Consider the following 26,881-nt stretch of genomic DNA (forward strand, 5'->3'; position numbering starts at 1 on the left):
ATTTAAAAAATACTTAAATATAATGATGTAGTTGTTTGTTTTTTCACTGAACAATAAATCCAAAAAACCTGTGCTGCTCTTTGAAGCACATAATGTGACAGTAAATGAATGGATGAAATCAACAGTATCATCTGAGGTCAAAGAGCAACACCGAACAGGAAACTATAAAATAATGTTTGTAAGAAGCCTCGTTTCAACAAGATACTGATGTAAATCTGCAGTGATCCAACCTGTTTCTTTCTCATTTAATGAATCATTTGCATTTCTCAAGTAAATCTGCCTGAAATGTTTTTGTGGATCCAGGAGCTTTGTGTGCGCTTAAGAAGAGGAAACAGACGAGAATTGTTTTCGCATGTTTTTTTCTCCTTTTCTGTGGGAGTGTGTGTGAACATGAAGCCTATTTGTCCATCTTTTCTTTTGGCTCCAGAGCAGCACCATGATGCCCGAGTGTTTACTCCACAAACATTTTCGGGAAATGTCCCCAACAATAATTAACTGGCTCTGATCTGGACTTGGATCTCAGCTCTACTTTGTTACTTCGTTCCTGACAAAATGTGCGTCAGATACCTTGGATTTATTCTTCTGATTTGGTTTCCTGGAGCGCTACATGGTGAGGATATCAAATACTTTAACATATGATCATTTTAATTTCTTAACAACAAATACAGTTACTGTTTAGTAATCTTCCTTATCGTTGTGTTTTAGCACAAAGTGCAGCACAGTCGTGTAGTGCTCCCAGACTGGATGGTGGTTTCTTTGCCCCAAAACAACAGACTTATTCTGACGGAACAAAGCTGACCTATACCTGTGATGAAGGACGTAAACCAGCAGTGAAGGGTTGGTGGACAACAAGCACATGTCACAATGGAGAATGGTCTCCTGAACCACAGTGTATAGGTAAGTGTTCCTAAATATGTCTACTGTTGTTTCCTTTTGTCCCCATGGTTGCAGCGTTGCACCATGAATGGTAGTGTCACTCTGTCAGTCCACTACTTTGGTCCAAATATCGGGCTCCATTATTTAATTTGTCCTAAGATCTGGTCTATAACTAAATAGTCTAACTGCAAAACAAATGATAATCCAATGAGCCTCAGCTGGACATTGTGCTACATGCTAATTATGTTAGCATGCTATGAAGCAACAAGATGGTAAACATTATAACTGCTTAAAGTTCAGATAACGTTTTTGTGAGAGTATCTAGCTTCAGTGTTGAGATATATTTCCTACTGAAACAGGACAGACAGCCCACGGCTCACCACCAGGCTGTTCACGTTTCCAACCGATTTTCCCCACTCAGCGACACACCCGCTGAGGACAAAACTGAGGTGGAGGTGGATAAAATTAATATTGCCTCGGTGTGTGAATACGCAAAAACGATGTCGGACTCCATAGTTTTCTCTGGACCCCTCCCAAATCTGACCAGTGATGACATGTTTAGCCGCATGTCATCATTTAATCGCTGGCTGTCCAGGTGGTGTCCAGCAAACAATGTGGGTTTCGTTAATAACTGGCAAACTTTCTGGGGAAAACCTGGTCTTATTAGGAGAGACGGAATTTATCCCACTTTGGATGGAGCTGCTCTCATTTCTAGGAACCTGGCAAACTTTATTAGTAATTTAAATCGCTGACAACCCAGAGTTGAGATCAGGACTCAGAGTTGCAGTCCTATACGCCTCTCTGAACTTCTAGTTCCCAGTTACCCAGCCATAGTTTTCATAGTTTTATACAAACGGTGTCTGTCCCCTGACCACCTAAATTATTTAAATCTAAAATTAAACAAAGAGGAGTTGTGCATAACAACCTCATAAAAATTAAAACCTCTTCTGTGACAGAAAGACAAAACAGGAGAATTAAATGCGGACTGTTAAATATCAGATCTCTATCGTCTAAAGCAGTGTTAGTAAACAAATTAATATCAGATAATCATACTGATTTACTCAGTCTCACCGAAACCTGGCTGTGTCAAGATGAGTATGTTAGTCTAAATGAGTCCACTCCTCCCAGTCATAATAATACCCACATTCCTTGAGGCAGTGGCTGAGGAGGGGGAGTTGCAGCCACTTTTAACTCTAGTCTGTTAATCAGCCCTAAACCTAAACTAGATTATAATTCATTTGAAAGCCTCGTTCTTAGTCTTTTACATCCGACCTGGAAAACCTCGCAGCCACTTTTATTTGTTATAGTGTACCATGCTCCTGGCCCGTATTCTGAATTTGTATCTGAATTCTCAGAGTTTTTATCCAGTTTAGTTCTTAAATCAGATAAAGTTATTATTGTAGGCGATTTTAACATTCATGTCGACGTTGATAATGACTCCCTGGTTACCGTGTTTATCTCATTATTAGACTCCATTGGCTTCAGTCAGAGTGTACATGAACCCACTCATTGTTTTAACCATACCCTCGATCTAGTTCTGACATATGGAATTGAAATTGATAACCTAAAAGTCTTTCCACAGAATCCCTTGCTATCGGATCATTATCTGATTACTTTTGATTTCTTTTTACTTGATTACACGCCACTCAGCAACAGTTACTATACTAGATGTTTATCAGATAGTGCTGTCGCAAAATTTAAGGAAAAGATTATTCCGTCGTTAAATTCAATACCAAGTCCCTCAGTAACAGAGGTTTCCTGTACCGACTTTAACCTCTCCCGAATTGATCATTTTGTCGATAGCGCCGTAGGCTTGCTGCGAACAACACTCGACTCTGTAGCTCCTCTTAAAAACAAGTTAAAAAAGCAAAGAAAGTTCGCTCCTTGGTATAACTCTCAAACCCGTAAGTTAAAACAAATATCGCGAAAATTTGAAAGGAATTGGCGATTGACCAAACTGGAAGAATCTCGTTTAATCTGGACAGACAGTCTCAAAACTTATAAGAGGGGCCTCCGCAATACCAGAGCAAACTATTACTCAGCATTAATAGAAGACAATAAGAACAACCCCAGGTTTCTTTTCAGCACTGTAGCCAGGCTGACTGAGAGTCAAAGCTCTACTGAGCCTTGTATTCCTTTAGCCCTTAGCAGTAATGATTTTATGAGTTTTTTTAATAACAAAATTCTAACTATTAGAGGCAAAATTCATGACCTCCTGTCCTCGGATAGTACCTATCTAACCTCAAACACAGCTGTAAGACCTAATATATATTTAGATTGCTTCTCCCCAATTTCTCTTCAAGAATTGACCGCAGTGATTTCTTCATCTAAATCATCAACGTGTCTCTTAGACCCCATCCCAACTAGGCTACTTAAGGAGGTCTTTCCTTTAGTTAACACTCTTATATTAGATATGATCAATATATCCTTGTTAACAGGCTATGTACCACAGTCTTTTAAGGTAGCTGTAATTAAACCTCTCCTAAAAAAGCCCACCCTGGATCCAGAGGTGTTAGCCAACTATAGACCAATATCTAATCTTCCCTTTATGTCAAAGATCCTTGAGAAAGTAGTCGCAGACCAGCTGTGTGATTTTCTCCATGATAATAATTTATTTGAGGAATTTCAGTCAGGATTTAGAGTGCATCATAGCACTGAGACAGCTCTAGTTAAAATTACAAATGACCTTCTGATTGCTTCAGACAAAGGACTTGTCTCTGTTCTTGTTTTATTAGATCTTAGTGTGACGTTTGACACAATTGACCATCAAATTCTACTGCAGAGACTGGATCACTTAATTGACCTAAAAGGTTCTGCACTAAGCTGGTTTAAATCTTATTTATCTGATCGTTTTCAGTTTGTTGACATTCATAATGAATCATCCTTACGTACCAAAGTTTGTTTTGGAGTTCTGCAAGGTTCTGTGCTCAGACCAATCCTATTTACTCTATATATGCTTCCTTTAGGTAACATCATTAGAAATCTATCTATAAATTTCCATTGTTATGCGTATGATACACAGTTGTATTTATCGATGAAGCCAGAAGAAAGTAATCAATTAACTAAACTCCATAACTGCCTTAAAGACATAAAAACTTGGATGAGCACCAATTTCCTGATGTTAAATTCAGACAGAACTGAAGTTACTGTTCTTGGCCCCAAACAACTCAGAGACTCTTTATCTGATGACATAGTTTCTCTAGATGGCATTGCTCTGGCCTCTAGCACTACCGTAAGAAACCTCGGAGTAATATTTGATCAAGATTTGTCTTTTAATTCTCATTTAAAACAAACCTCATGGACTGCATTTTTTCATCTGCGTAATATTGCGAAAATTAGGCCTATCCTGACCTGAAAAGATGCAGAAAAATTGGTCCACGCTTTTGTTCCCTCAAGGCTGGATTACTGTAACTCTCTATTATCAGGTAGCTCTAGTAAGTCCTTAAAAACTCTCCAGCTAATTCAGAATGCAGCAGCACGTGTACTAACAGGAACTAAGAAACGAGATCATATTTCTCCTGTTTTAGCTTCTCTGCACTGGCTCCCTGTAAAATCCAGAATTGAATTTAAAATCCTACTGTTAACTTATAAAGCTCTAAATGGTCAAGCTCCGTCATATCTTAGACAGCTCATAGTGCCTTATTATCCCACCAGAACACTGCGCTCTGAGAACGCAGGGTTACTCGTGGTCCCTAAAGTCTCCAAAAGTAGATCAGGAGCCAGAGCCTTCAGCTATCAGGCTCCTCTCCTGTGGAATCATCTTCCTGTTACGGTCCGGGAGGCAGACACCGTCTCCACATTTAAGACTAGACTTAAGACTTTCCTCTTTGATAAAGCTTATAGTTAGGGCTGGCTCAGGCTTGCCCTGTACCAGCCCCTAGTTAGGCTGACTTAGGCCTAGTCTGCTGGAGGACCCCCTATAATACACCGGGCACCTTCTCTCCTTCTCTCTCTTTCTCTCTCTCACTCTCTCTCTCTCTCTCTCTCTCTCTCGTATTCTATTACTGCATCTTGCTAACTCGGCCATTCTGGATGTCACTAACTCGGCTTCTTCTCCGGAGCCTTTGTGCTCCACTGTCTCTCAGATTAACTCATATCACAGCGGTGCCTGGACAGCGTGACGTGTGTGGTTGTGCTGCTGCCGTGGTCCTGCCAGATGCCTCCTGCTGCTGCTGCCATCATTAGTCATTAGTCATACTTCTACTGTTATTATATACATATGACTATTGTCACACATGTATACTGCCAGATATTAATACATACTTTCAACATATTGTACCACAGTAGCCAGAACTATAACTATAATATTATTACTTTCAATAATGTTGTTGTAAGCTACTGTTATTACCTGCATCTCTCTCTCTCTCTCTCTCTCTCTCTCTCTCTCTCTCTCTCTCTCTCTCTCTGTCTCATTGTGTCATACGGATTACTGTTAATTTATTATGCTGATCTGTTCTGTACGACATCTATTGCACGTCTGTCCGTCCTGGAAGAGGGATCCCTCCTCAGTTGCTCTTCCTGAGGTTTCTACCGTTTTTTTTCCCCGTTAAAGGGGTTTTTTTGGGGAGTTTTCCTTATCCGCTGTGAGGGTCATAAGGACAGAGGGATGTCGTATGCTGTAAAGCCCTGTGAGGCAAATTGTGATTTGTGATATTGGGCTTTATAAATAAAATTGATTGATTGATTGATATAACATTGGGAGGAATTTGATTGTTAAAAAGTGGACGTTATTATAACAGTGAGGCCCCTGTTACCCAAGTAGGCCAATGACTAACCACATGCTTTTGTTGTATGGTGAAATAAATGTAAATATAAAGTGTTTTTTGCATGTAATATGTAGACATGTAAGCCCACAGACCCAGCGGTGATATGTGACAAGGTAGGATTGAGAATGTGTTGCATAAAAATGGCAGAAAACATTTCTGAATGTTGGTACAGCCAAAAAACATCTTGAAAAAAGATGCCAACACAGACAGTTGGATTACACTTGATAACAATGGAGAGCAGACATTCAGTAAAACTCAAACTTGTCATCCTTTAGGCCATTTTCACATACTGCTTTAATAAGGATGCTTTACTGACCTTTAATGAACAAGACATTTGATGTAATTGTAGGGTTACAGGCCACCAGGGCACCGTGGTGGTGCAGTGGTTAGCACTGTCGCCTCACAGCAAGAGGGTTCATGGTTCGAAACTGATGCATGTTCTGCCCATGTCAGTGTGGGTTTTCTGGGTACTCCGGCTTCCTCCCACATTCCAAAGACATGCAGGTTAATTGGTGACTCTAAATGTGAGTGTGAATGGTTGTCAGTCCTGTGACAGTCGGGCGACCTGTCCAGGGTGTACCCCGCCCCCTGCCCAATGTCAGCCGGGATAGGCTCCATTTTTGATCCATCATCAGAAAAAAATGCACACGGCTGCAAAAAATGCAGAAAATCAAACCTGTTTAGAAAATTTTAATAACGGACTGAGTGTGCAGACATTGACACAATGTGAGGTTGTATTTATTTTTAGACGTGACAATTTTGAAAAAGTGCAAAGGCCTTAAGTCTTGTAGCTTCTCATTGGTTAATTAAGAGCCATGTGACCCATAACAAGGAAGTGTTACCAGGAAATGGGGTTGTTGTGAAGCAGCTCAAATGTGGAGAATAGTTAAGAGAATATCCGTCTCCATCCTGCTGTGTACTCTCAACAAGAGTGACCCAACAACCACACACATCTCACGTTCCATAATGTATAACCATGTGTGATAATATGAACTCAACACTGGTAGTTTAGAAAGTATCCATTTTGTTGCCACTAAATAATTAAAGGTCATTATGAAAGTGTTGTTTTCTCTTTTGTTTTTAGATGAAAAATCCTGCTTGCAACCAACAATCCCCAATGGGAAATACACTGAAAACCAGAATGGCTGGTACAACGAAGGACACATGATTAGGATAACATGTAATGACGGATATGAACCCAAAAACAGGGACGTCACATCTGAGTGTATAGATGGAGCATGGTCCTCTCTGCCTGTTTGTGAGAGTAAGACATCTGTGAAATGTTTTATACCAGTTGGAAAATGACACAATTACCAGAACAATACCAGTTTAAATGTTTTGAGTTTGTGCCGGACTGTCTGAGTACTCTTACTAATGTTTATGGATGATTTATTTTCTTATCTACAGAAAGCATCTACGCATGCGGTGAGCCCCCGAAAATCCCCCATGCTGTAATCGTTCATTTGGAATACCAGGAAGTGTTTGTTGCAGATTCAGAAGTACAGTATGAATGTGAAGATGGATATACTGTAGAAGGAGCAGACACCAAAACAAACATAATTTGCATCGCTGGAAACTGGACTGAAGGCCCAACGTGCAGTGAGTAGACAATATGCTGAGATATGTGTTGTTGAAGTGATGAAATATATTTGTTTCCAGCAACCAAAACAATTGTTAGGAAGGGGCTTAAAGAATTCTCTCAACCTTGTGTTTCTGTCAGTGATATATCTGCCCATCATGCGTTCATAGCCCTGATTGATCTGTGGTGGGACCCTCGTTTATTATTTTGATAGCACATTGCTTTCACATCTTTAAAACTGCTATATTATTCTTAGTCTAACAATTGATCACATGCCTACTTGAATGTGAAAGGAGTCCCTCGTAGTAACAAAACCATAGAGAATTACCCCCAAACTCTGTAGTTCCCCTCATCTCCGTTCAGTGTTTTAGCTTCTTTCATCCCATTGTTTTGGTTTTCTGGGCCTCAAACTTTTTATTTCCTCAACGCTCTCATCAGTGTTGCTTCCAGCAGCAGCAGGCAGCTGTTTTCAGAGAATGATTCTCATAAACCTACTGTACACGAGTGGCAGACAAAGTTAGCAACTAGCTAGCTGAAAATACAGAGTAGAAGAAGTAGTAGAGTAGACAGAACACCATTCACGCTCACATTCACACCCACGTCCAGGAAACAATTGTGACATTTGCGAAAGAGGGTTGTATGATCTGAGGTTTTCTGGTAGATCTAGACAAATTAATGATTGTCATTGGCCTTCCCCAAATTAGAAATGTTGAATTGATACATTCATTCATTCATTCATCCAATTTCCGTAACCGGTCATCCTGTCAGGGGTCGCAAGGGGGGCTGGAGCCTATCCCAGCAGACATTGAGCGAGAGGCGTGGTACACCCTGGACAGCAGAGAGTCACCAGACTATCACAGGGCTGAAACATAGCGTCAGACGACCATTCATGCTGACATTCACACCTACGGACAATTTAGAGTCACCAGTTAACATACATGTCTTTGGACTGTGGGAGGAAGCCGGAGTACCTGGAGAAAACCCACGCTGATACAGGGAGAACATGCAAATTCCATACAGAAGGGCTCGCCCAACCTTAGGTTCGAACCCCCCCACCCTGGGTTCAAACCAGGAACCGTCTTGCTGTGAGACAACAATGCTAACCACTGCATTCCCCCCTGACACCGCCAGGCACCGTTTAATAATAAAGGTAACCAGCCCAAAATATCATGCCATTGTGGAAGGATGGCTTTTTTTTGTCAGTGTCTGACGCTGAAAGTCACTGACCAAGTGCCGATTTTCAACGGCTTCCGAGTGAGACCTGGTTGTTAAAACAAGACTGCAATACTGGGCTTATATTTCTGCTCCTTTAAGCTCTGTTTTGGTCTCAACCCACTCCTGAGGTAAATATGTGGCTCGTTAGCTACTAAACGCTCCGCCATGTTCACCAGCTAGTTGCTAAATTTGTAGCTTTGTCTGCCTGTGGTTTGGTGTGGTATTTGTTGGGTTTATCAGAGTTTTTTCCACTGAAAACAGCACTTAAGTAGGATGAAATTGAAATAATCAAGATGTGAGCTGTAAAACCAAAACAGTGAGCCGAAAGAAGCTTGAAAGGTCTTCAGAGCTGAGGGTAACTGCAGAATCAGGTGATAGTCCATCAGGTGCTGGTATGTTGTGAGGTGATTGTAGCAGAACTGATTGTGAGAGACAAGGTGAAATAAATGTCAGTAAAAATCAGTCATGGATCCAATCACTGTTCTAGTCTGTGGGTGTGGCTGTGAGTTTGGCTATTACATTAGTTATTAGGCATTATTCATCTGTAATGACACTAATATGTTTACCTTTTTCTGCTCTGCACCTGTAACAGGATCATCTGCCAGCTCTCACTCAAATGACAGTGAGACTGAACTTTCAGTCACAGAAGGTAACTCATCAGTCCCCTTATAAAAGGTTCTAACAGGACAGCCTTTGTTTCCAGAAACCTCTTCATTTATTTATTTATTTATTTATTTTCAGTCAGCAACTGTGGAGAACACCCCATAGTTCCTAATGGTGATGTTGTGGAAACTCATGAAATGTTTTTGAGGTACCAATGCGCTGCTTTTTACAAGCAAGTGGGTCCAGAGAGAGTGGAGTGTTACAACAACAGCGAGTGGTCAGAAGTACCCACCTGTGAAGGTAGGCCTATAAACAGGTCAAATCTACAGGCTGTTGAAGAGTTTAAGTGGGGGAAAAATAAGGTTGACAAACTTCTTGTTTCTTTGTGCAGCTGCCTTCTGTTCTGTGGACACTGATGAATCCCCTGAGTTAATAAATGTTGGAGTTAAATACTTAAAAGATGGTGAGAAGGCGAGATTGGAATGTGTGCATCAGGATAAATGGTGGACGACTCATTATTCTGTGGCCCGCTGCAATAATGGAAGAATGACGCTTTCAAGATGTAAGTATCACTTTAAACTTATTGCACATTAATGCAGGATTTATACTTCTGGGTCGCATCAATGCTGTACCTACGGCATTGGCTCTGCGTCGACGTAGAGCCAACGCTGTACCCTACACAGTAATCTGACATGCACCTCCCCAGAAATGTAACTACACATCGCGGCGACGCAGACCTCCTGTCTGTTTCTGTAACTTGAAACCATTTCCCTCAGTGGAAACAAAGCTTTATTTACTTTAATTTCACAGATAATAAACAATCATTTGTGAAGACATTAAAGCCTCTGCAAAAATAGCATTTTAAAGCAGCTGTGCAGAACTTTTTACCATTTATAAAACTGTCCCTAGTTCGTATCACCCCCCCTTGAAGATCTGCATATTTATTTGAACCCAACAGCGACAAAAAAGCCTTTCTCTATATGGCTATTTAGCGTAGCCTCGGCAGGGGTCGGACACAGCGGAAGTCAGCAAACTAGAATACGCCACCCGGAGGCGGAAGTAAGTCTGCACGCCCGCAGCGGCCCACAGCCATTAAATCACAGAAGAAGAAGGAGCCGTGTTTACGAGTAGGATTTAAGAAATAGGCTAAATAACATGTAGTAGGGAGTAGTGAATGATTTCGGACACATTGCACACTCTTGTACAGTGGGTGGCGGTATGCATCTGGAAGTTGTTTGCGATCCGCCAATAAATTGAGAGAGAAGAAGAAGAGCCGTGTTTACAGAGAGTGTTCTTCAAGTAAGCGGTACACAACAGGCATTGCTGAACACATAACAGTTTTACCAGATGTATCTATAAGGACTTGGTTGTACTTCGGTGTCATGTCGGATAAAGAAGGAGCACCATCTAAAAGAAAAAGAACAGAAGAACCGAAGAAGGCTAAACGGAACAGTGATAGGGCTCGAACCCAAACGCGTGTAAACCTCGGTCGGGCATTCACCACGTGGAGAGAGCTGAGAAATTTGAAAGGTTTTAAAACTGATCTCAAGTTGGCCATTTTCCTAAGGTATGTCATTTTTGTTTTTATTTAGAGAATATACCGCAACTTGTTAGACGTTGTTTCACTTAAATATATGACGACATGGAAGTTATAAGCAAGCTAAATGTAACGTTAGCTGATGTGAACCGCTTTTGTCTAGTAACGTTACAACAAATGCCACAAAATTATCTGTGACTGTGACCATGAACACAAATATACAGCAGGCAGTTGTCCTCAGTTTATAAGAAATTCAGAGCTACACCAGAACATGTATGATTTGCCTCTCGCTCTCCAAAACAAATGCATGCGGTAATTGCCGATTGCAGTCAAGATTTTACGAATGAAGCTGAATGCCGGCTGCAGTCGGAATTTTACGACACCAGGCTGTGGGTGTCAAACCGCTTCAACCAAAGGGGCGCTATAATCAACGAAAACATAAAGTTCCGCACAGCTGTTTTAAGTCTTGTGTGATTTATCCTGGCTTCATATGAGCAGAGGAAATCTCCGCTCATCGCTAGGCCAATTTATACAATGTAAAATGCCATAGGCTTGTGCTAATAACGTTAGCTTGTGTATTTGTTGGGAAAACGTGTTTAGTACAAGACCGTTTTTTTTTGTCGGTGAACCTTGTGAGTTATAATGGAGCCGAATTTTGTGACGTTACCTTCGTTAACTGTTGCTGTTGTCCATGGTTTCATATGAGTATAGAAAAAGTCAGCTAGCGGCTAGGCCAATTTCTACAATGTAAAATGCCATAGATTTGTGCTAATAACATTAGCATGTTGTATTTGTGGGGAAAATGTGTCCAGATAAAGACAAGTGTTTGTCTGTGAATGCTGCGAGTTATAGTGAAGCTGATTTGTGTACTTGTGTTTGAAATTATCTCTATTAAGCCACGTTTAATGTGTGTTTAATGTGTGTTTATTGTGTGTTCTGGGTGTGTTTTGATTGAACTAAACTTTACAGCACTTCACAGAAACCCCACCGCTGACTAGTGTTTTGGAGGTGTAACTGCAGAGTTACGTTACGTTTACATGTATCAAAGACAAACAAAAAACAAGGTTGTTTTTTAGCGACCCATTGAGGTGTTTCTCGCGGGTATAGTACCACAAATATCACTTCTTTTTACTGAGATGTTGCTGTGTATCTGGGGGGGATAGTGCCCCAAAAACTGCAGATAGACTTGGACTGTGAAATGAGTTGTTTGCTTTGTGCCAAAGAAAAGAAAGAACTGGTGGAGAACATTACAAACGGTCCACAATCTGATTCATTAAAACCTTCTGTACTGTGTACTGTATGATGGAGAGGAAAGGTTATTAGAAACAAAAGGAGCATCAATTCAGTTAACTGGCCGTCACCTTGCTGTGAGAAGTCAGTAAGCTGTGCCTCATATTTATTGTTTCTTCTGTGTGATGTTTTTCAGGTTGTAGCTGGTGGGATCTAAAGCAGGTGAGTGTAACTCCTAAATCTACTTTATAAGAAACACATGACATTTACACCAGGGTTTCTCCCATGAAGCACTACTGTTTGCTCCTTTCATTTATGCATTACTTTATTTCTATGATTTTGTGTGTTTTACTGTTTTTGTGATAAACGTTGGCATTCTACATTTACATTTGCACGTTTTATACGCGTCATCCTACTATTAAATGGAGAAACCTCTGTCCCACCGTCATTCTGTCATCATCCATTTTCTTCCTCACTGCTTTGACCTATTTCTCTGAACCTGCACATAGGCTTTCATCTTGGTCATGTGCAGACAGCCACAATGCTGTTTTTGTATTTTTCCCACATTTCCACTGTTTATATTCGCATTTATCTTCCACTACCCATTCATACTGTGAGCACCATTAGCAGCGCGAGTTGCGCATGCGCGGAGACTGCACTCAGACCACAGTTTATGGCTGGGACATGCAATTTCACGTGTCTGTGTCTGTGTGCGCGCGTCTGTGTTTGTGTGTCTGATGGCGTGGAGGCATGTGCGTGCGTGGGCCGTGTCAAACCAATGCACACTGTATTTAGAAACATGCTTTATGGCAAAATACGTGCAGCATAGTTTTGGCTGACGGCACGGGGGCACGTGCGGGCACACAGGTACACACATACACACGCAACACGGAGAAAAAATTAAAGAAACAGTGCAAAGTGCACAGTGCAATGTTTAGTTTGTAATGTTTGTAGGCTGCATCTGTAAACCTTTACCCTTAATGAAACAGATTTTGCCTCTCATTCCTACATATTTTGCATCTCCTCTAATATAGCCTTCTGTTTTTGATTTCTTATTCCTCTATACATAACACATCCCCGGGTATGGACTAGTTCAATTAAATTAATATATTCATGGTCATGTGTAACTTACAAAATGTTTGTTGCGTGAGCCCCCATCCACCTTACCTGGGGCCTGTATCACAAAGCAGGATTATGTCTTAGCGAGGTAACTTCAGGGTTAACCCTGGGTTTTCGGTCTCACAAAGCCGGTTCAGTTCTTATCGGGGTAGATCACCATGGTAACTTACTCTGAACGGCTATCCTGCTCCGGAGCAGGGTAAGTTCAGGATTGAACCTGATTCTATAAAAAGCACCACCCACTGGCCAATCAGCTGTTCGGAAAAAAATGACTCAGCTGACAGAAGTGCAACCCAGTCATGACGGGAAGTTTAATTAATTTGATTGATTTTGATTTGAAAGTTTATTTTGAACATTAAAAGAGAAAAGAAAGCAACAACAACAGACAATGAAAAGATTGTTCAAAAAGGAGTGGAAAGAAGTCGAAATTTCATCCCACCCCTTCATAAGAAAGAAACTGATCATTTGCGGACACTTAATAGCACCATTAATTAGTGCCAACATTTTTTGTTGTTGGAGGAAATGATCCCTGTTAAAGATAATGGGCCTAATTGACAGCTTTGCTGCTGGAAATGTGGAAAGTAGCCTGTCATGTCTACACTTCATGGTGTTTGAGGGATTTTCCTTTTTGTTTTTTAAAGAGGGAGACTAGGTATATTTTTGCGCAGCTGTTAATTTCTAACACAGCTCAATATCAGGATGATTTTATTCAGACTATCAATTTGGTGTTGATATGATTTAATTGTGCCGTCAGCTTTAAGCTTTATTGTAGCATATATAATGTTATGACAAAGAAGACCAATTTATCAGACACAATGATGTTAGACGATAATTGTAATACACGCAATTCATCTGCGCAGCATTGATTTCATGGGATTCAAGGGTGTGATCAGTGTCAGATGTACAGGTACAGGTACTGTAGCTACTGAACCAGTGATGAGTAATTTAACCTACACATAATTTTATTTGCTACCTTGCAAGCAACCAAAGCTACGCCACCTACCTGTTCAACAGACAACAGGTCAACTCTGCATCACTTTTCATGCCCATCCTCTCCCTTAGTGCTCGCCAGTGAGAGTGAAAGTGAAAGCCAAACCTTGATTTACTCTCACTTTGGAATAAATTTTGCCTGCCTGGTGTTTCACCTCCTTCTTGGATGTGTGCTGTTTATGGTAGTCCTGAACTCACCTGAGCCCAACTCACAGATGTGGTTTAGGTTAAGGTTAAGGTTTAGGTTTAGTTTAGTTTAGTTTAGTGCAAATTAATAAACACACGTGGTAAAAAAAAAAATGCCAGAATTAGCCAGAAGAATATTTTTCATCTGTGATGCCCTGGCTGAGATGATACAAAAGGCTACCTAAAATTCAACAATGCACAAAAAACAAACAGTCAAAATGACACAAAAAACAAAAACAAAACAGGGCCTGCAGTTTAAAAGACTTATTTGAACACATCAACAAGAAATGATGATAGATGCCCCCTGTTGTTGACCTCTACTTAACTGCAAATGTAAAATGTTTCATATTTAAAAGGCACTAGCAAACTAACGAGGGATACTCCAGGCAATTATTGGGCAATATTGCAACAGCATATATGTCAACACTCCAGCTCTTTTTATATCACCATTTCTTGTTATACAGATTCATTATATGGTATATGCATTCCCCATGACTCACTTTAATTTCTCTTAGCAAGTATGTTGTCATTTTGCCCTAAAGAGTAGCCCAACCTCATGTATGTTCTCAAGTCAACATACCTTTACTGTCTGTTATATGATGTTGTCTTGAGACCTTCTCATGGATGTTGACCTCAGGGGTCCTTCACTGTGTCTAACCTGTTTAACAGCTGCAGGAAGTTTGTTGATCTGGTGGGGTTTCGGAGATGAGACCACAATCCTGTTGTCCTTCCCTGGAACTGTAAAAGACGTCCACATCGCGACATGTTTTGCCTCTAGACAGCGTGCTGCAGTTGTTCTTCTTCTTCTTAACTGTGTTTATTGGTGACTCGCAGACGAAGTTTAAAGGCACATGTCCCTCCACCCACTGTGTCGGGTGTGTTGACACTGCCCTTGTTAAATAAGTGAAAGCAGCCTGGCTTCATATTATCGACCCTATTTATCGCATAAGAATAAAAATGTCCCATTATCGGCCGATATATGTCGTGAAAAACTATTACAACATTATGATAGTAGTATCAGAACAGTCCCTGTGTGGACCTGTACAAACACTGAATGTTATTTTAGAACATGTATTTCAAACTGTGACATAGAGGGACCATGACTCAAAAAACACTTTCCCTCAATAAATTGGCCGCAAACACCTTCATGTGACACAGCCTGTACATAAACCACATAGTCACTTTGACCACAACACTTAAAGGCTGTTAGAGAACCATTAAAGCAAAGTTCCTGTTCACTGAGCCTCATTTAGACTGTAAGACTTACACTGGTACTGACAGGCAGGAAAATACAAAGAGTTAATTTATTTATATATTTTATTCATTTAGTTTTTATATATATACATATATACACAAATAATACATATATATGTATATATGTATATAAAATATTTTATCTAGTGTCGCCAATTAACCTTATGTGCATGTCTTTGGACTGTGGAAGGAAATCAGAGCACCTGGAGAAAACCCAGGCTTACACGGGGAGAACATGTGAACTCCACACAGAAGGGCCCAGCTGCCTGATGGACGTGAACCTGGGACCCTCTTGCTGTGAGGTGACAGTGCTCACCACTGCACCACCGTGCCACCACAGGCCAAAACATAACACAACATCTGTCTAAGTGTAGGCAAGGCCTTACACTCCTCCCCAGAGAGCAAGCCGCGTTGGAACAATACCAAGCCGTCTCTGCAGCGTGACAATAACAGTTCTGTCAGAGATCACTTCCAACATGGTGTCACTGCTGACGAGCAGAGAGGGATTGGTTCTGCTGTCCAGCAACTGTGGGGCGACTGTGGCAAGGAAAAACTCCCTTTGGGAGGAAGAAACCTTGGGAGGAACCTGGCTCTCTGGGGGGACGGTGGCCCTTCCTCCTGAGGGCTGTGACATATCCAGCTGCTCCTGGTCACGGGGCGTCTTCTTCTGTCCTTAGGTTGTTGTCCATCCCTCAGTGGTCGTCATGGTCCTCTATCGCCAACCTCCACGTTCACCACCTGGAGAAATGAAAACATACTTACCTTCCTTCCTCGCATGGAGACAGAAGCGATGTCCTTCCTGCAGCAGAGGAAGCTTCGATTAATCACTGACATTATCACTGAAACTTCAATGCCCCAAAACTGGTATTTAGGACAGCTCTAGACTACCTCCTCTCATCCAACAATGTTCCCTTCCTGGAGTCCTACGAGTTCTTCAAGAGTGTCCACCTTTCCAGCTCCTGTTTTACTCCTGAAAATACAGACAGTACATACATGTATTTCAAACCATCTTTCTATTTCTGGACCTCAGTGAAGGATGTCAACAGTGTTGTCTTCTTACATGTCTCTTGTAAAACAGGATGTAAGCTGTCTTCTGCCGCTCTTCACAGACGGACCAGCCTGATGTTTCAGTGACCACTGAGTCGTTGAAGTTGAGCCAGCGGTCAGTGGGCTCGTCCGGACGGTCATCTGGATGGACGCCGTCGCTGATGTAGTGTCCTATCAGGAGAGAGAATGTTGTTAACACTTTAAGATGCAGCAGAGAAGGTTAACTTACTTCAGGTGATTCCAGAAACTGTGATTGTATATTTTTTTATATGTGCTTCCCTCTTTCCCAATTTAAACAATGATTTGGTTGAGCTTTCTAACACGCAGTAACACAGGTGAAGTCACAGTAATTGCCTGGTTAAACCACTAAGTGGCAGAGTTAAATGACTGAACTACTCATAGGGCTACAGAAGGTCTTACCTGATTCTCCAGTGGAGCCCAAATGGCTGATGACGCTGACTAAGCTGTAGCAGCCGCCATCCTGTTTGCAGGACACCACCAGGTCTCTGAGCAGCTCGACAGGATAGTTGACCTTCTCCACCTCGTAGTACGAAGTGAAGCGGAAACGCTTCAGGTGGAAGATGAGCACTCTGTAGAAGAAGAGGAAAAAGAAGAAGAAGAAGAAGAAGAAGAAGAAAAAGGGTTAGAAAGATATCACAGTGCTTTGAACTTCAAAGGTCTCTTGGAGCGCAGTTTGGGAACCACTCAGGTGTTAGATCATGTCTGATGGAGATGATGTCACTCACCTTGGCAGGGTCTCAAAGGCCAACCTCTGGCCCGATGTGTTTCCCCCGCACTCGCATCTGTACTTCAACTCTGTCTCCTACAGAACAGAGACAACAGGCTGTGTGTTATAAACTGGTAAACACACATACACACACACACACACACACAGAACCCGTGTGTGTTCAGTCAGTGATGATGTGACTGATGGAGGACAGGTGGATCTTACCTTCAGGTACTCCTGGAGCATGTCTTCCACAGACCCTCCAGGAAGCAGATCCAGAGACAGGTTGGTGTACACCTCCTGACGTTTTGACTCGGCTCCACACCTGCACATTAAAGGAACAGTACACATAAAAATAAGGTCACAGAGGTCAAGATGAGGCCTCCTGCTGGACCAGACCAGGGGCTTCTCTTGTTAGGGGGACAGTGTTTTTGTGATGTTGATGTTTTACCGCTTGCATGTCCTGGTGTTCTCCATCTTGAACACCAGGTGGTCCTCCACAGGGCAGGTGTACTTCCTGCCCATGCAGACTGCAGTGTTTTGCAGAGTAGGGAACAGGCTCCACATCTGGTTCAGGACCGATATCAGGAACTCATGAGCGTCCTGAGAAACACAGAAACACACAGGGGAGTTTAGATACAGAGGAGAAACTATGGGGAGGTGAAATAATGGAAATGGAAATCAGCGGACTCACTTTTTGTTCAGAGTCGCTGAACTCGGGCGCCTGAACCGAGACCTCCTCCTTAAATGAGCGCAGGAGGGCCACCTTAATGATGGGGCCTGTGGAAGTGTGGACCTCTTTGATCGCTGTGAATCTTCTGCAGAGGGTGAAAAAGAAGAGATACATGTGTTACATTTTGTTCTTCCAACCTGAGGGTGACATCATATGGCGTGTGACGTGGCAGGGCTGCTGTACCTCATCAGTTGGGCCTCAGGAACTGAACTCCAGATCGGCTCCTGGCAGCTGATGTCCCTGACCAACGTCTCCAGCGTCAGGAGACTCTGCAGGCTGGAGTTCATATAACAGCTCTGCCCAATGTTTGGAAATCTGACACACAAACACAACCAGTTAAAACACAAATCAACATCATGATTTCTTCACTGACCAGTCACAATCTGGGGCTCATTTTCAGATTCACGCTGGTTCTCATGCAGATGTACTCACCCGAAGCAGCTGATCGATGTGTTGCTCCCCTTTACACCACCACTGACGCTGACGCCACTCGCTGTGTTGCTGCAGAGAGACAAAAATGATATGATGTAATGATGAGCTGGGAGTGTGCTACACATTTGATCTAAGTCTTTTGAAAGGGTTTGAGCAAATTAACCAGCAGGGAGAAAAATAATTAGGGTAGACAAAATGACAGAAACTCTTAGCAACAGATGAATTTCACAGGATGTTCTTGAACACCTGTTTTACCTCCATGTTGGACGGCGACAGTTGCCAAACACTGGTTGCTATGTGTTCATATATATATATATATATATATATATATATATATATATATATATTGCATTTAAGTCTGATATGATCAAAACACTGAACTGTCCTTTAGTTTAATCTAAGATATTGATTCAAAGTGATCAGCACACATGGAGGTAGTTTTTAAAGGACCTGTAGAATCGCTCCATCAGCACATCGATGATGTCCTCTGTCGTCATGGCGTTGTCGGGCAACCCAGGCAGCAAGAAGTCATCGTCAAACAGGTGTGACTGCCCGCCAGAGAGTGAAAAGAGTTTCTTCTCCCCCGAGACAAGTGGTGCCACCCCTTCCTGTTGAGGAAGTGTCTTCATCTCTTGCTCCTGGGTTGTCTCATCCTCACTGGTGTCTTCTTCCTTTGCCTCTTTTTCATTGATGTCCTGAACTGAGACCACATCTTGGTTGGTTGTCTCTTGCTCCTGGGTCGTCCCGTCCTCACTGGTCTCGTCCTCCTTTGTCTCATTGATGTCCTGAACTGAGACCACGTCTTGTTCGGTGGTGTCTTGCTCCGTGGTGGTCTCGTCTGGTGTTTCAGGACTGCTGCAGGAAGAAGAAACACAGAAACTGTTGGCAAACATGTATGTCAAATATACAAACAATCATATTGTCGCCAAGTGAGATCATCATGAGGAAAAAGATGATATTATGTCACAGGTAGAGACAGAGAGGTAGTACTTTAAGTAGCAGCATTAAATCAATGTTGTTACCTTGTCTTAGGTTCCTTCTGTCCTTCGTCGTTGTCATCCTCAGCAGCCTGTTGGAGGAAAAACAAACTCTCATGATCCAATGATGCAAAGACACACAGTTTTGTACAGCGCTGTCATTCAGTCCTGACTCGTAACTCTGTGGCTAACATTGAGTTCTGGCTCTTTCTGTGAAACATACCTTGACACGAACAAACAGCCGAGTCCACCAAGGAGTCTTCTTCGGCTTCAGTTTCACCTCTGTTGATGTCACTGCTGAGGTGGGGTCACTGGTGCAGGAGAGAAACATGGTTTGTTATTTCAATGTAAACTTCATTTTTATTTGCCAAAGTTTGGCAGGTTTTGGTTTCAGGTTTGGAAACAAAAAAAAGTCTTCAGGATTCAATTTCTTACCTTTCGTTTAGTCCTTCGGTGTCCTTTTGTGTCCTTTGTGTCTTCTGTTGAGTAAAAAGAAAACAATAATGAGTGAAAGATGTCAAACATTTCCAGCTTGTGGTTACTTACAACTAAAAAGTCTAAATATGAATGTTACAGTTGACTAAAATGAGTTTAACACGATGCTCTGACATGTTCTGTCACTCGTACCTGGCTCTGACGGAAGAGGCGTTTCATTATCCTCCTGGTCTTTTTATGTTTTCTGGTCTTAGCTGGCTTCGCTGAGACCGGAGCAGAGGTGGCAGCATCACTGTTAGTAAAGAGAAAAACAGATCATTTTTAGTCAGAAATAAATCAGTGATCATTTGCAAGAATGATCTCAAGAGGTTAATCACTTACAACATATGAAATCATACAATACACTAAATAATAAGAGTCTGGAGATATGATACGTATCACGATACAGGGGTTATCATTCAATATATTGTGATACCGAAGCAAGGTGATATATTGGGATTTTATGTGAACATAAAGTATCAGTTTTCCTACCTCATGTGAGAGCTGGAGCAGGGTTTGCTTGTATCTGCCATGTGTTCCTCTGCAGGTGTTTTATTTGTCTGTTGAGAAAAGAGAAAAATACGTTGAACATCGACAGAAAAGAGGAAAAATAATGTTTCTGTACAGTTGACACAAAATATGTACAAGTCAGCAAACTGGAGAAAAGTTTTTCTGTCCACAAGGTCACACAGAAAGTCAAAAATCTACAGAAAATGGTGTCCATCATCTGTGAAACAAACCTGTTGTCGAATACCACACAGTCTAAACATGGTGGTAGCTCCTCTGGTCACTTGTGACTTTCTAAACTGTCTGGTACTTGTTCTGATTCAGTAGCTCCTGTGGTTGCTTGCGTCTTTCTAAACTCACTGGTATATGTAGTGATTCAGTTCCGTGAGTCAGAACAGAATGGCTCTAGAACGCTAAGCCCCTTATGATGGTTCCACAAGCTGTCAGAGTTACCGTGGATTCCTAACATGGATTCTAAAACATGGAGCCACACTGTCACTATCTGAAGAAATATTTCATAAATAAATATGTTAAGGTCTGGTTTTGGTCTCACAACTGGAAGCACTGGTCTGTACAGTGCCCTGGGAGAAAAGTTTTTTCTGTTCACAAGGCCTCAAAACAAGTAAAAAAAAATCTACAGAGGATGGTGTCAGTCATCTGTGAAACAAACCTTTAGTCGAATACCACACAGTCCAAACATGGTGGTAGCTCCTCTGGTTGCTTGCAACTTCTTAAAACCATCTGGTACTTGTGGTGTTCCTGAAGCTCCTCTGGTCACTCCTGACTTTTCCAACTCACTGGTACTCAGTGATTTCTGTCCAGTTCTAGAATGTCCTCTTTGGTGGTTTGCTAAGCCCCGCCCCTTTATGATGGTCCCTCAAGCTGTCAGAGCTAACATGGAGCCTACACCAACTGACTGCACTCCCTAAAGAAATACTGGCTTTTTTTTGTTTTTAAAGGTAACACTTTCTATGAAGACCACATCTATTTAAGCAATATCACACGAGTGGGAGTGATGTTATACTTGTATATCGTCACGGCTGTGATTCGGTCATAGGCCAAAGACAATCACAGCCTTGATGATATACGAGTATAGCATCACGAGCTCAAGTGTGATATTGCTTTTATACAACAGTTCAACAGTTACATAAGCAAGGCTGATGAAGAAATGTTGAAAAATGAGGACAAAATAGATAATTTAAGCATTTTATTTGTCGTCCGCCAACAAAAATAGTTCCCTCAGGACTCCGCTGTCACTATTGCTATGTAACGCAGACATGGTGCGCCAGGCACTTACTCTTTATACACATTTATCTGCACATTTCCATTAATTGTGCAGCCAGTGAAATAAGTCTCTGGTGACTGCATGGTGGACTGTCGCTTCACAGGCACAGTATGTGACAGTATGTTGCTCCATCGTTTCCTGCTCTCCATGGATGGCTTCCAGTAGCTTTTTAACGACCTCTCAGACCTGCAAGACAAAAGTTATATTTTAGGGCCCGACTCCTAATTAGAAGACTAACTTTACACATAGGCTATGTTAAAACAACATCATACCTGTGCCCACTCACTGTCATGATCTCCCTCGCTTCAAGACCCGCATCTGACAGCTTCTGTATGGCAGTCGCGCTGAGGCTGTGATTGGTGTAGATAGCTGTTGTCCCTGCCTCTTTACAAATCTCCAGCGGCATCTGTACAAGTGACGTTATTCCCAGCGGAGCTTTAGTGTACCAGATATTGTCTGTGTGAGCTGCTGTCATCCTGGGCTTCAAATAAAGGGCATTTGCATCTGGTGGAAGTTTGTTTAAATACTTTTCCAGGAATGCAACTGGGCAGATGGTGTTACCTGGCTCCTCGCACATAGCACCTCTCTTATTTTCCCTGTCCTTCTCCATTGGGCTTTTGGGATTGTCCGGCTGAAGTGCTGGAGTTTGCTTTAAAATCAGCTGGTCCTCAGGTGTCATCGCAGGATGATGTGTTGTTCTGTCTTTTCCAGCTCTTCTGATCTGCTTGACCACTCCTTTGAAAACGCTATTAACTGGCGTGAATTCTGAATCCTGCATTAAATTCCACCAACGGCTGACAGGAGGCTCTCTGATGTAGCGGTTTGGACCAGCGCAAAGTCCGAGATAACTGCTGATCCCATATAGCTCTCCTTTGGTTGTCCGCGCTGAGCCATAAAACTCCCTCAAAACTTCACTCAGCTCTGTTTTCTCAATGGACTGGAAGTCGATGGTCATTTCTTTTGCACGCAGCCAAGTTTGAAAGCAGTTGACGGCCCATTTTGTCTGCCTCACAGTGTTAGCTTCGTTCTTGTTTTTCTCCAAGTCATTGAGCTCCGCTGATGAAACACTGACAAACCTGGATGTGTGCTCAGATGGATTCAGCTTCTCCTCTCCCTCATCTTCCTCTGATGACCATTCATAGTTAAATTCAAAACTTATTTTAGGAAATAAATCCATATTTTGGGCTGTTTGACAGTGGATGAATTAATTAGCCTACAACGCAACTGCTGGCCTAACTAACACTAACCGTCAGTTTTAATTTGATTGTTGATTGCAATCAGCTGTGAGGCAGAGTGATACATACACAGTGAAATAACCGTGATGTTGTACTCCAGTATCATCAGGGTTTTACTGTCTCTCGACCAATCAGATTGCAGGGCTGGAACTAACTGTTGTATAAAATGCTATGATGACTGGAGGTCAGTACCCACATGATGGTCTGAGGACAACACCATGTAACACAGAATACAACAATGTTGACTTGAGAACATACATGAGGTTGGGTTACTTTTTAGGGCAACATGGCCTGGCAACATACCTGCTAACAGAAATATAAGTGAGTTGTAGGGAATTCATATACCATATAATGAATCTGACTGGCTTCTGGAGCCAGCCTCAAGTGGCCATTAGAGAAACTGCAACCCACTCTTACTCTGAAGTCATTGAAATCCTGCGCTTGGTCAGTGACTTCCAGTGCCAGGCACCGACAAGAAAAGCTGTCCTTTCATGTCTGCATAATACACGGCCAGTCGCCAATTAAAATGCAACAAGAAATCGTAATATAAAAAATGCTAGAGTGTCGCCATATCTGCTGTTGCAATATTGCCCCAAAATTACCTAGAGTATCACTCCATATTTTGCTGGTTCCTTTTAAATATGGAAATAATTACATTGGCAATAAAGTGGAAGTCAACAATGTTTAACTAGCTAACATGCTATCTAGCTAGTATCAACAATTTTAAAGTGATGTAGTGAACTGACCTTTCATCTGGAAGTGTAGGGGATGTTGTGTTACCAAGGTAAAGACGCCTGCCAAGCAACAGACCACAGCTGGAGACGAAAAAAAACCTACAAAACTATTTGTGATTTAGCGAGTCATTGCTGTGTTTCCAGCAGCTTTCAGGCACAAAAGGCGGTCATTTTTTTATCAAGACATTGCTGCTTTTCCTGCTGGTATTGTGCACCCCAAACTGGACATTTTATGAGAAAACAAAATTATTGTAAATTGTAAAACTATAAATCATAAAATCAAGTAAGATTTTAAGAGTTGCAGCAGTGAAGCGTAAATAGAAAGAGTTTCTGACCTGTTTTAGGAAGTCAGAGCTAGTTAAAGGCTAAATGAACAGATATGTTTTTAGGTTTCTTTCAAAAATACTTAGTGATATCTATAGGTAGTGTGTTCCATAGTTTGGGGGCATAATTGACAAAGGCTGCATCTCGATCTTCTTCCGGCTATTGCTGGGAACCTCCAATAAGCCAGCAGCAGATGATCGCAGTGTTCTTGGAGGCAAATAGTTAACAAGGCAGTTAGCAATGTAGCTTGGTCTCAGCCCATGTAGGTCTTTGAAAACAAGGCGGAGGACGTTAAAATCAATTCTAAATGTAACAGGAAGTCAGTGCAGAGCAGCTCAGACTGGCCTGAGGTGCTCTCTCCTCTTGGTTCTGGTTCGTAGCCAAGTTGCAGAGTTTTCAATCAGCTGAAGTATCTCAGTGGTGTTTTTTGGGAGGCCAGTAAAAAGTGCGTTACAGTAGTCGAGGCGGCTTGAAATAAAGACATGAATCAATTTCTCTGCGTCTTTTTCATCCAGAAACAGTCGTACCTTGGCTATGTTTCTGAGGTGTTGTCATCACCTTGTTAATGTGGGACTTGAGGCTAACTGTGCGCTCACACCAAACACGATGGATGCGATGAATGCCACAAGTTTCCATTCAAAATCAATGTAAATGACGCGATGACACGCGATGTCGCTTCGGGCGACGCATTTCAGGCGATAAGAGCGACGCGATGAAGTTGAAAAATTTGAACTTTTCAAGCGACATCGCGTGATGCTGTACCGCAACATCCAATCAGCGTTCATTTTTATAAAGAAATTATAAGCAACTAACCGGAGACAGATGGACAGGCGCTCCGCAGCTGGGATGGAGCGCCTGTAGTTGGTGTCCAGGCGGGAGATCCTCACACCGATACGGGCCAACAGGTCCTCAAACTGGGCCAGCGTCAGCCTGAAGTACCGCTGGAAACGACCGTCATCCAGACGCAGCTCTTGCAGAAGGTGATGATATTCACCCAGCTGTGTGCATTTCTGGAGGATATTGTGAACCCAGACACGGTGCCGTTTGGGTCTCCGATCCAAATCAGATGTCCACAACAGATAAAGAGCAGCTACGGTAGTTAACTCAGCCATGGTTGATGAGAAAATAGCGGGAGGTGAAGAAAATTGCGGGAGGAGGGTTGCGTCATCACGATTGAAGCGATGAAGCGATGATCAAAAAGGTGACATTTGTGATAAAGCGACGCGATACTCGCATTACGGGCGATGACATCGCGTCAATCGCGTTTGGTGTGAACGCACAGTAAGATCTGAATCAAGGATCACACCAAGACTTGTCACCTCACATTTAATCCAGGAAGTTTAATTCCCCATATTTTTTGTTTTAGAGCCGACAAGCAGGATTTCAGTTTTGTCTTCATTTAACTTTAAGAAATTATTGCTCATCCATTTATTTATTGCCAAAAGACAGTTACTAATGGAGTTTATGGCTGCAGCATCGTTTGGCTCAGCAGAGATGTACAGTTGGGTGTCATCTGCATAACTATGGAAACAGACATTGTGTTCTCTAATGATGTCACCAAGTGGCAGCATGTAAAGTGAGAATAATAATGGACCAAGGAAGCTCCCTTGATCTTTTCCCAACCATAACCAGGTGGTTTTTGTGCCTAAACATATCCACACACTCACCACAGCATTTTTTTTAACGTCTCTGCTATATAGTAATGTGCAAATGTCACTTATCCTTAGTTTGCAGAAACGTAAAATGACAATTTTTTTCTGGCGATTGGGTTTTAAAGCCTCTGTCTTATAACAGGATGTTTGCTGAGGCTGTATCACCGAGAAGAAGATGACTGCCACCTCTGGATTTTCTCACCACTGACTGAAAACAGCCTGGAAGCTTTTCAGAGACAGTAATGTTATGATTATGCTGTCACACACCGTGTTGGGTTCAACAAAACGATTCTGATTTTAATTTTGATCTATAACTGCCTGCATAATGTGGGAGCAAATTCTCTGTGTTTAAAGCTGAAAAGAAGTTGAATGTGGTGTATAATTTATATAGTTTTCTGGTTTGAGCTAAAGAGGATGGGTGTTAGTCCTGAATCTACTTTTCAAAGAAGCACATTTCATATCTGTTTCTAATTTTAATTTTAATTTTAATTCATTCACATATTTTTTAGCATTATAACAATTGTTTAATCTCTGTAATGTCTTGTAACCAGAATTATTGTTAAGGCTTTATCGTGTAAGGGGGAAACTCAACGTGCTTTACCTAGCAGCCATATTTAAAAAGAATAACAGGAGGCCTGGGCCGGTTGCAGGGGCTCCGCACTGGTCAGATGTATGCAGGGGTGTTTCTAGGATTTGAGGACATCAAATTCAGTTAATTAAAAACAACACACCAGTGTACCAGGGCCGTAAATTGAGTATCACTGATGTAGGGGAAGATTCAGCAGCCTTTGGATTCACGTCAATGTATCACTAACTGGAAACTTTTGAAAATGTGATTTAAATATGCCGACAAAGTGTTTGTTGGACTTCTTAATAATCAGTTTTTGGCTTTTTGTTTTGATATTTGAAATCAAATAAAAACAAACAATCCCACATAATGCAGGAGTTGATTGTCTTTTCACTGAACACATAAATATGGTGGATATTTGATGGACATGCCCTAACGAAATGTTAAACTGTAACCTTTTAAAAACTTTTTTAGGACTTTAAGTTAGTTATTTTTGTGACGGCCTTACTAATGTGTCTGTTCCTTCACAGCTCTTCCTTGTGGTTGAAGAGGTGGGCCGTCCAATCTTCCTGGCCACACCTGAGGGTGTGGTCTTACCTTATCCACCTTATTTTTCACGGAAACACGGAGGCAAAACAGAACGCAGCCAGCTTCCGTTTTTTTGTGCGACACTTCTGGTCCAGCACTCTTACCACTGTGTAAATGGGAATCCCCTTGTTGTTTACCTTGCTGAGTTTAGCTATATGTATGTATATATCACATTTTTCACGTCACTATATCACCGTTTAGACTAATCTGATGTTTGTAAAGTCTATAAACACAATGACTGAA

General features: G+C 41.8%; 2 protein-coding genes and 1 long non-coding RNA gene across 4 annotated transcripts in view; all 3 read left to right on the top strand.

Moving 5' to 3' along the window:
- Positions 1 to 26,881, top strand: part of LOC117249459 (complement factor H-related protein 1-like) — a 51,617-nt gene that overhangs the window by 13,934 nt on the left and 10,802 nt on the right. The window lies entirely within an intron of this gene.
- LOC117272430 (complement factor H-related protein 1-like) lies at positions 447 to 26,420 on the top strand. The gene is made up of 9 exons (XM_033651358.2): positions 447 to 610; positions 706 to 897; positions 6,727 to 6,906; positions 7,050 to 7,241; positions 9,029 to 9,085; positions 9,178 to 9,339; positions 9,431 to 9,601; positions 12,003 to 12,028; positions 25,625 to 26,420. Exons 1-9 carry the CDS (start codon positions 553 to 555, stop codon positions 25,634 to 25,636), a joined length of 1,050 nt encoding a protein of 349 aa, XP_033507249.2. The 5' UTR covers positions 447 to 552; the 3' UTR covers positions 25,637 to 26,420.
- LOC144465093 (uncharacterized) lies at positions 12,039 to 17,012 on the top strand. Its single transcript, XR_013492442.1, has 2 exons — positions 12,039 to 16,340; positions 16,465 to 17,012. It is a non-coding gene; the product is annotated as an uncharacterized LOC144465093 (long non-coding RNA).

The sequence above is a fragment of the Epinephelus lanceolatus genome, chromosome 12, assembly GCF_041903045.1.
Source record: "Epinephelus lanceolatus isolate andai-2023 chromosome 12, ASM4190304v1, whole genome shotgun sequence".
NCBI classification, from domain to species: Eukaryota; Metazoa; Chordata; class Actinopteri; order Perciformes; family Serranidae; genus Epinephelus; species Epinephelus lanceolatus.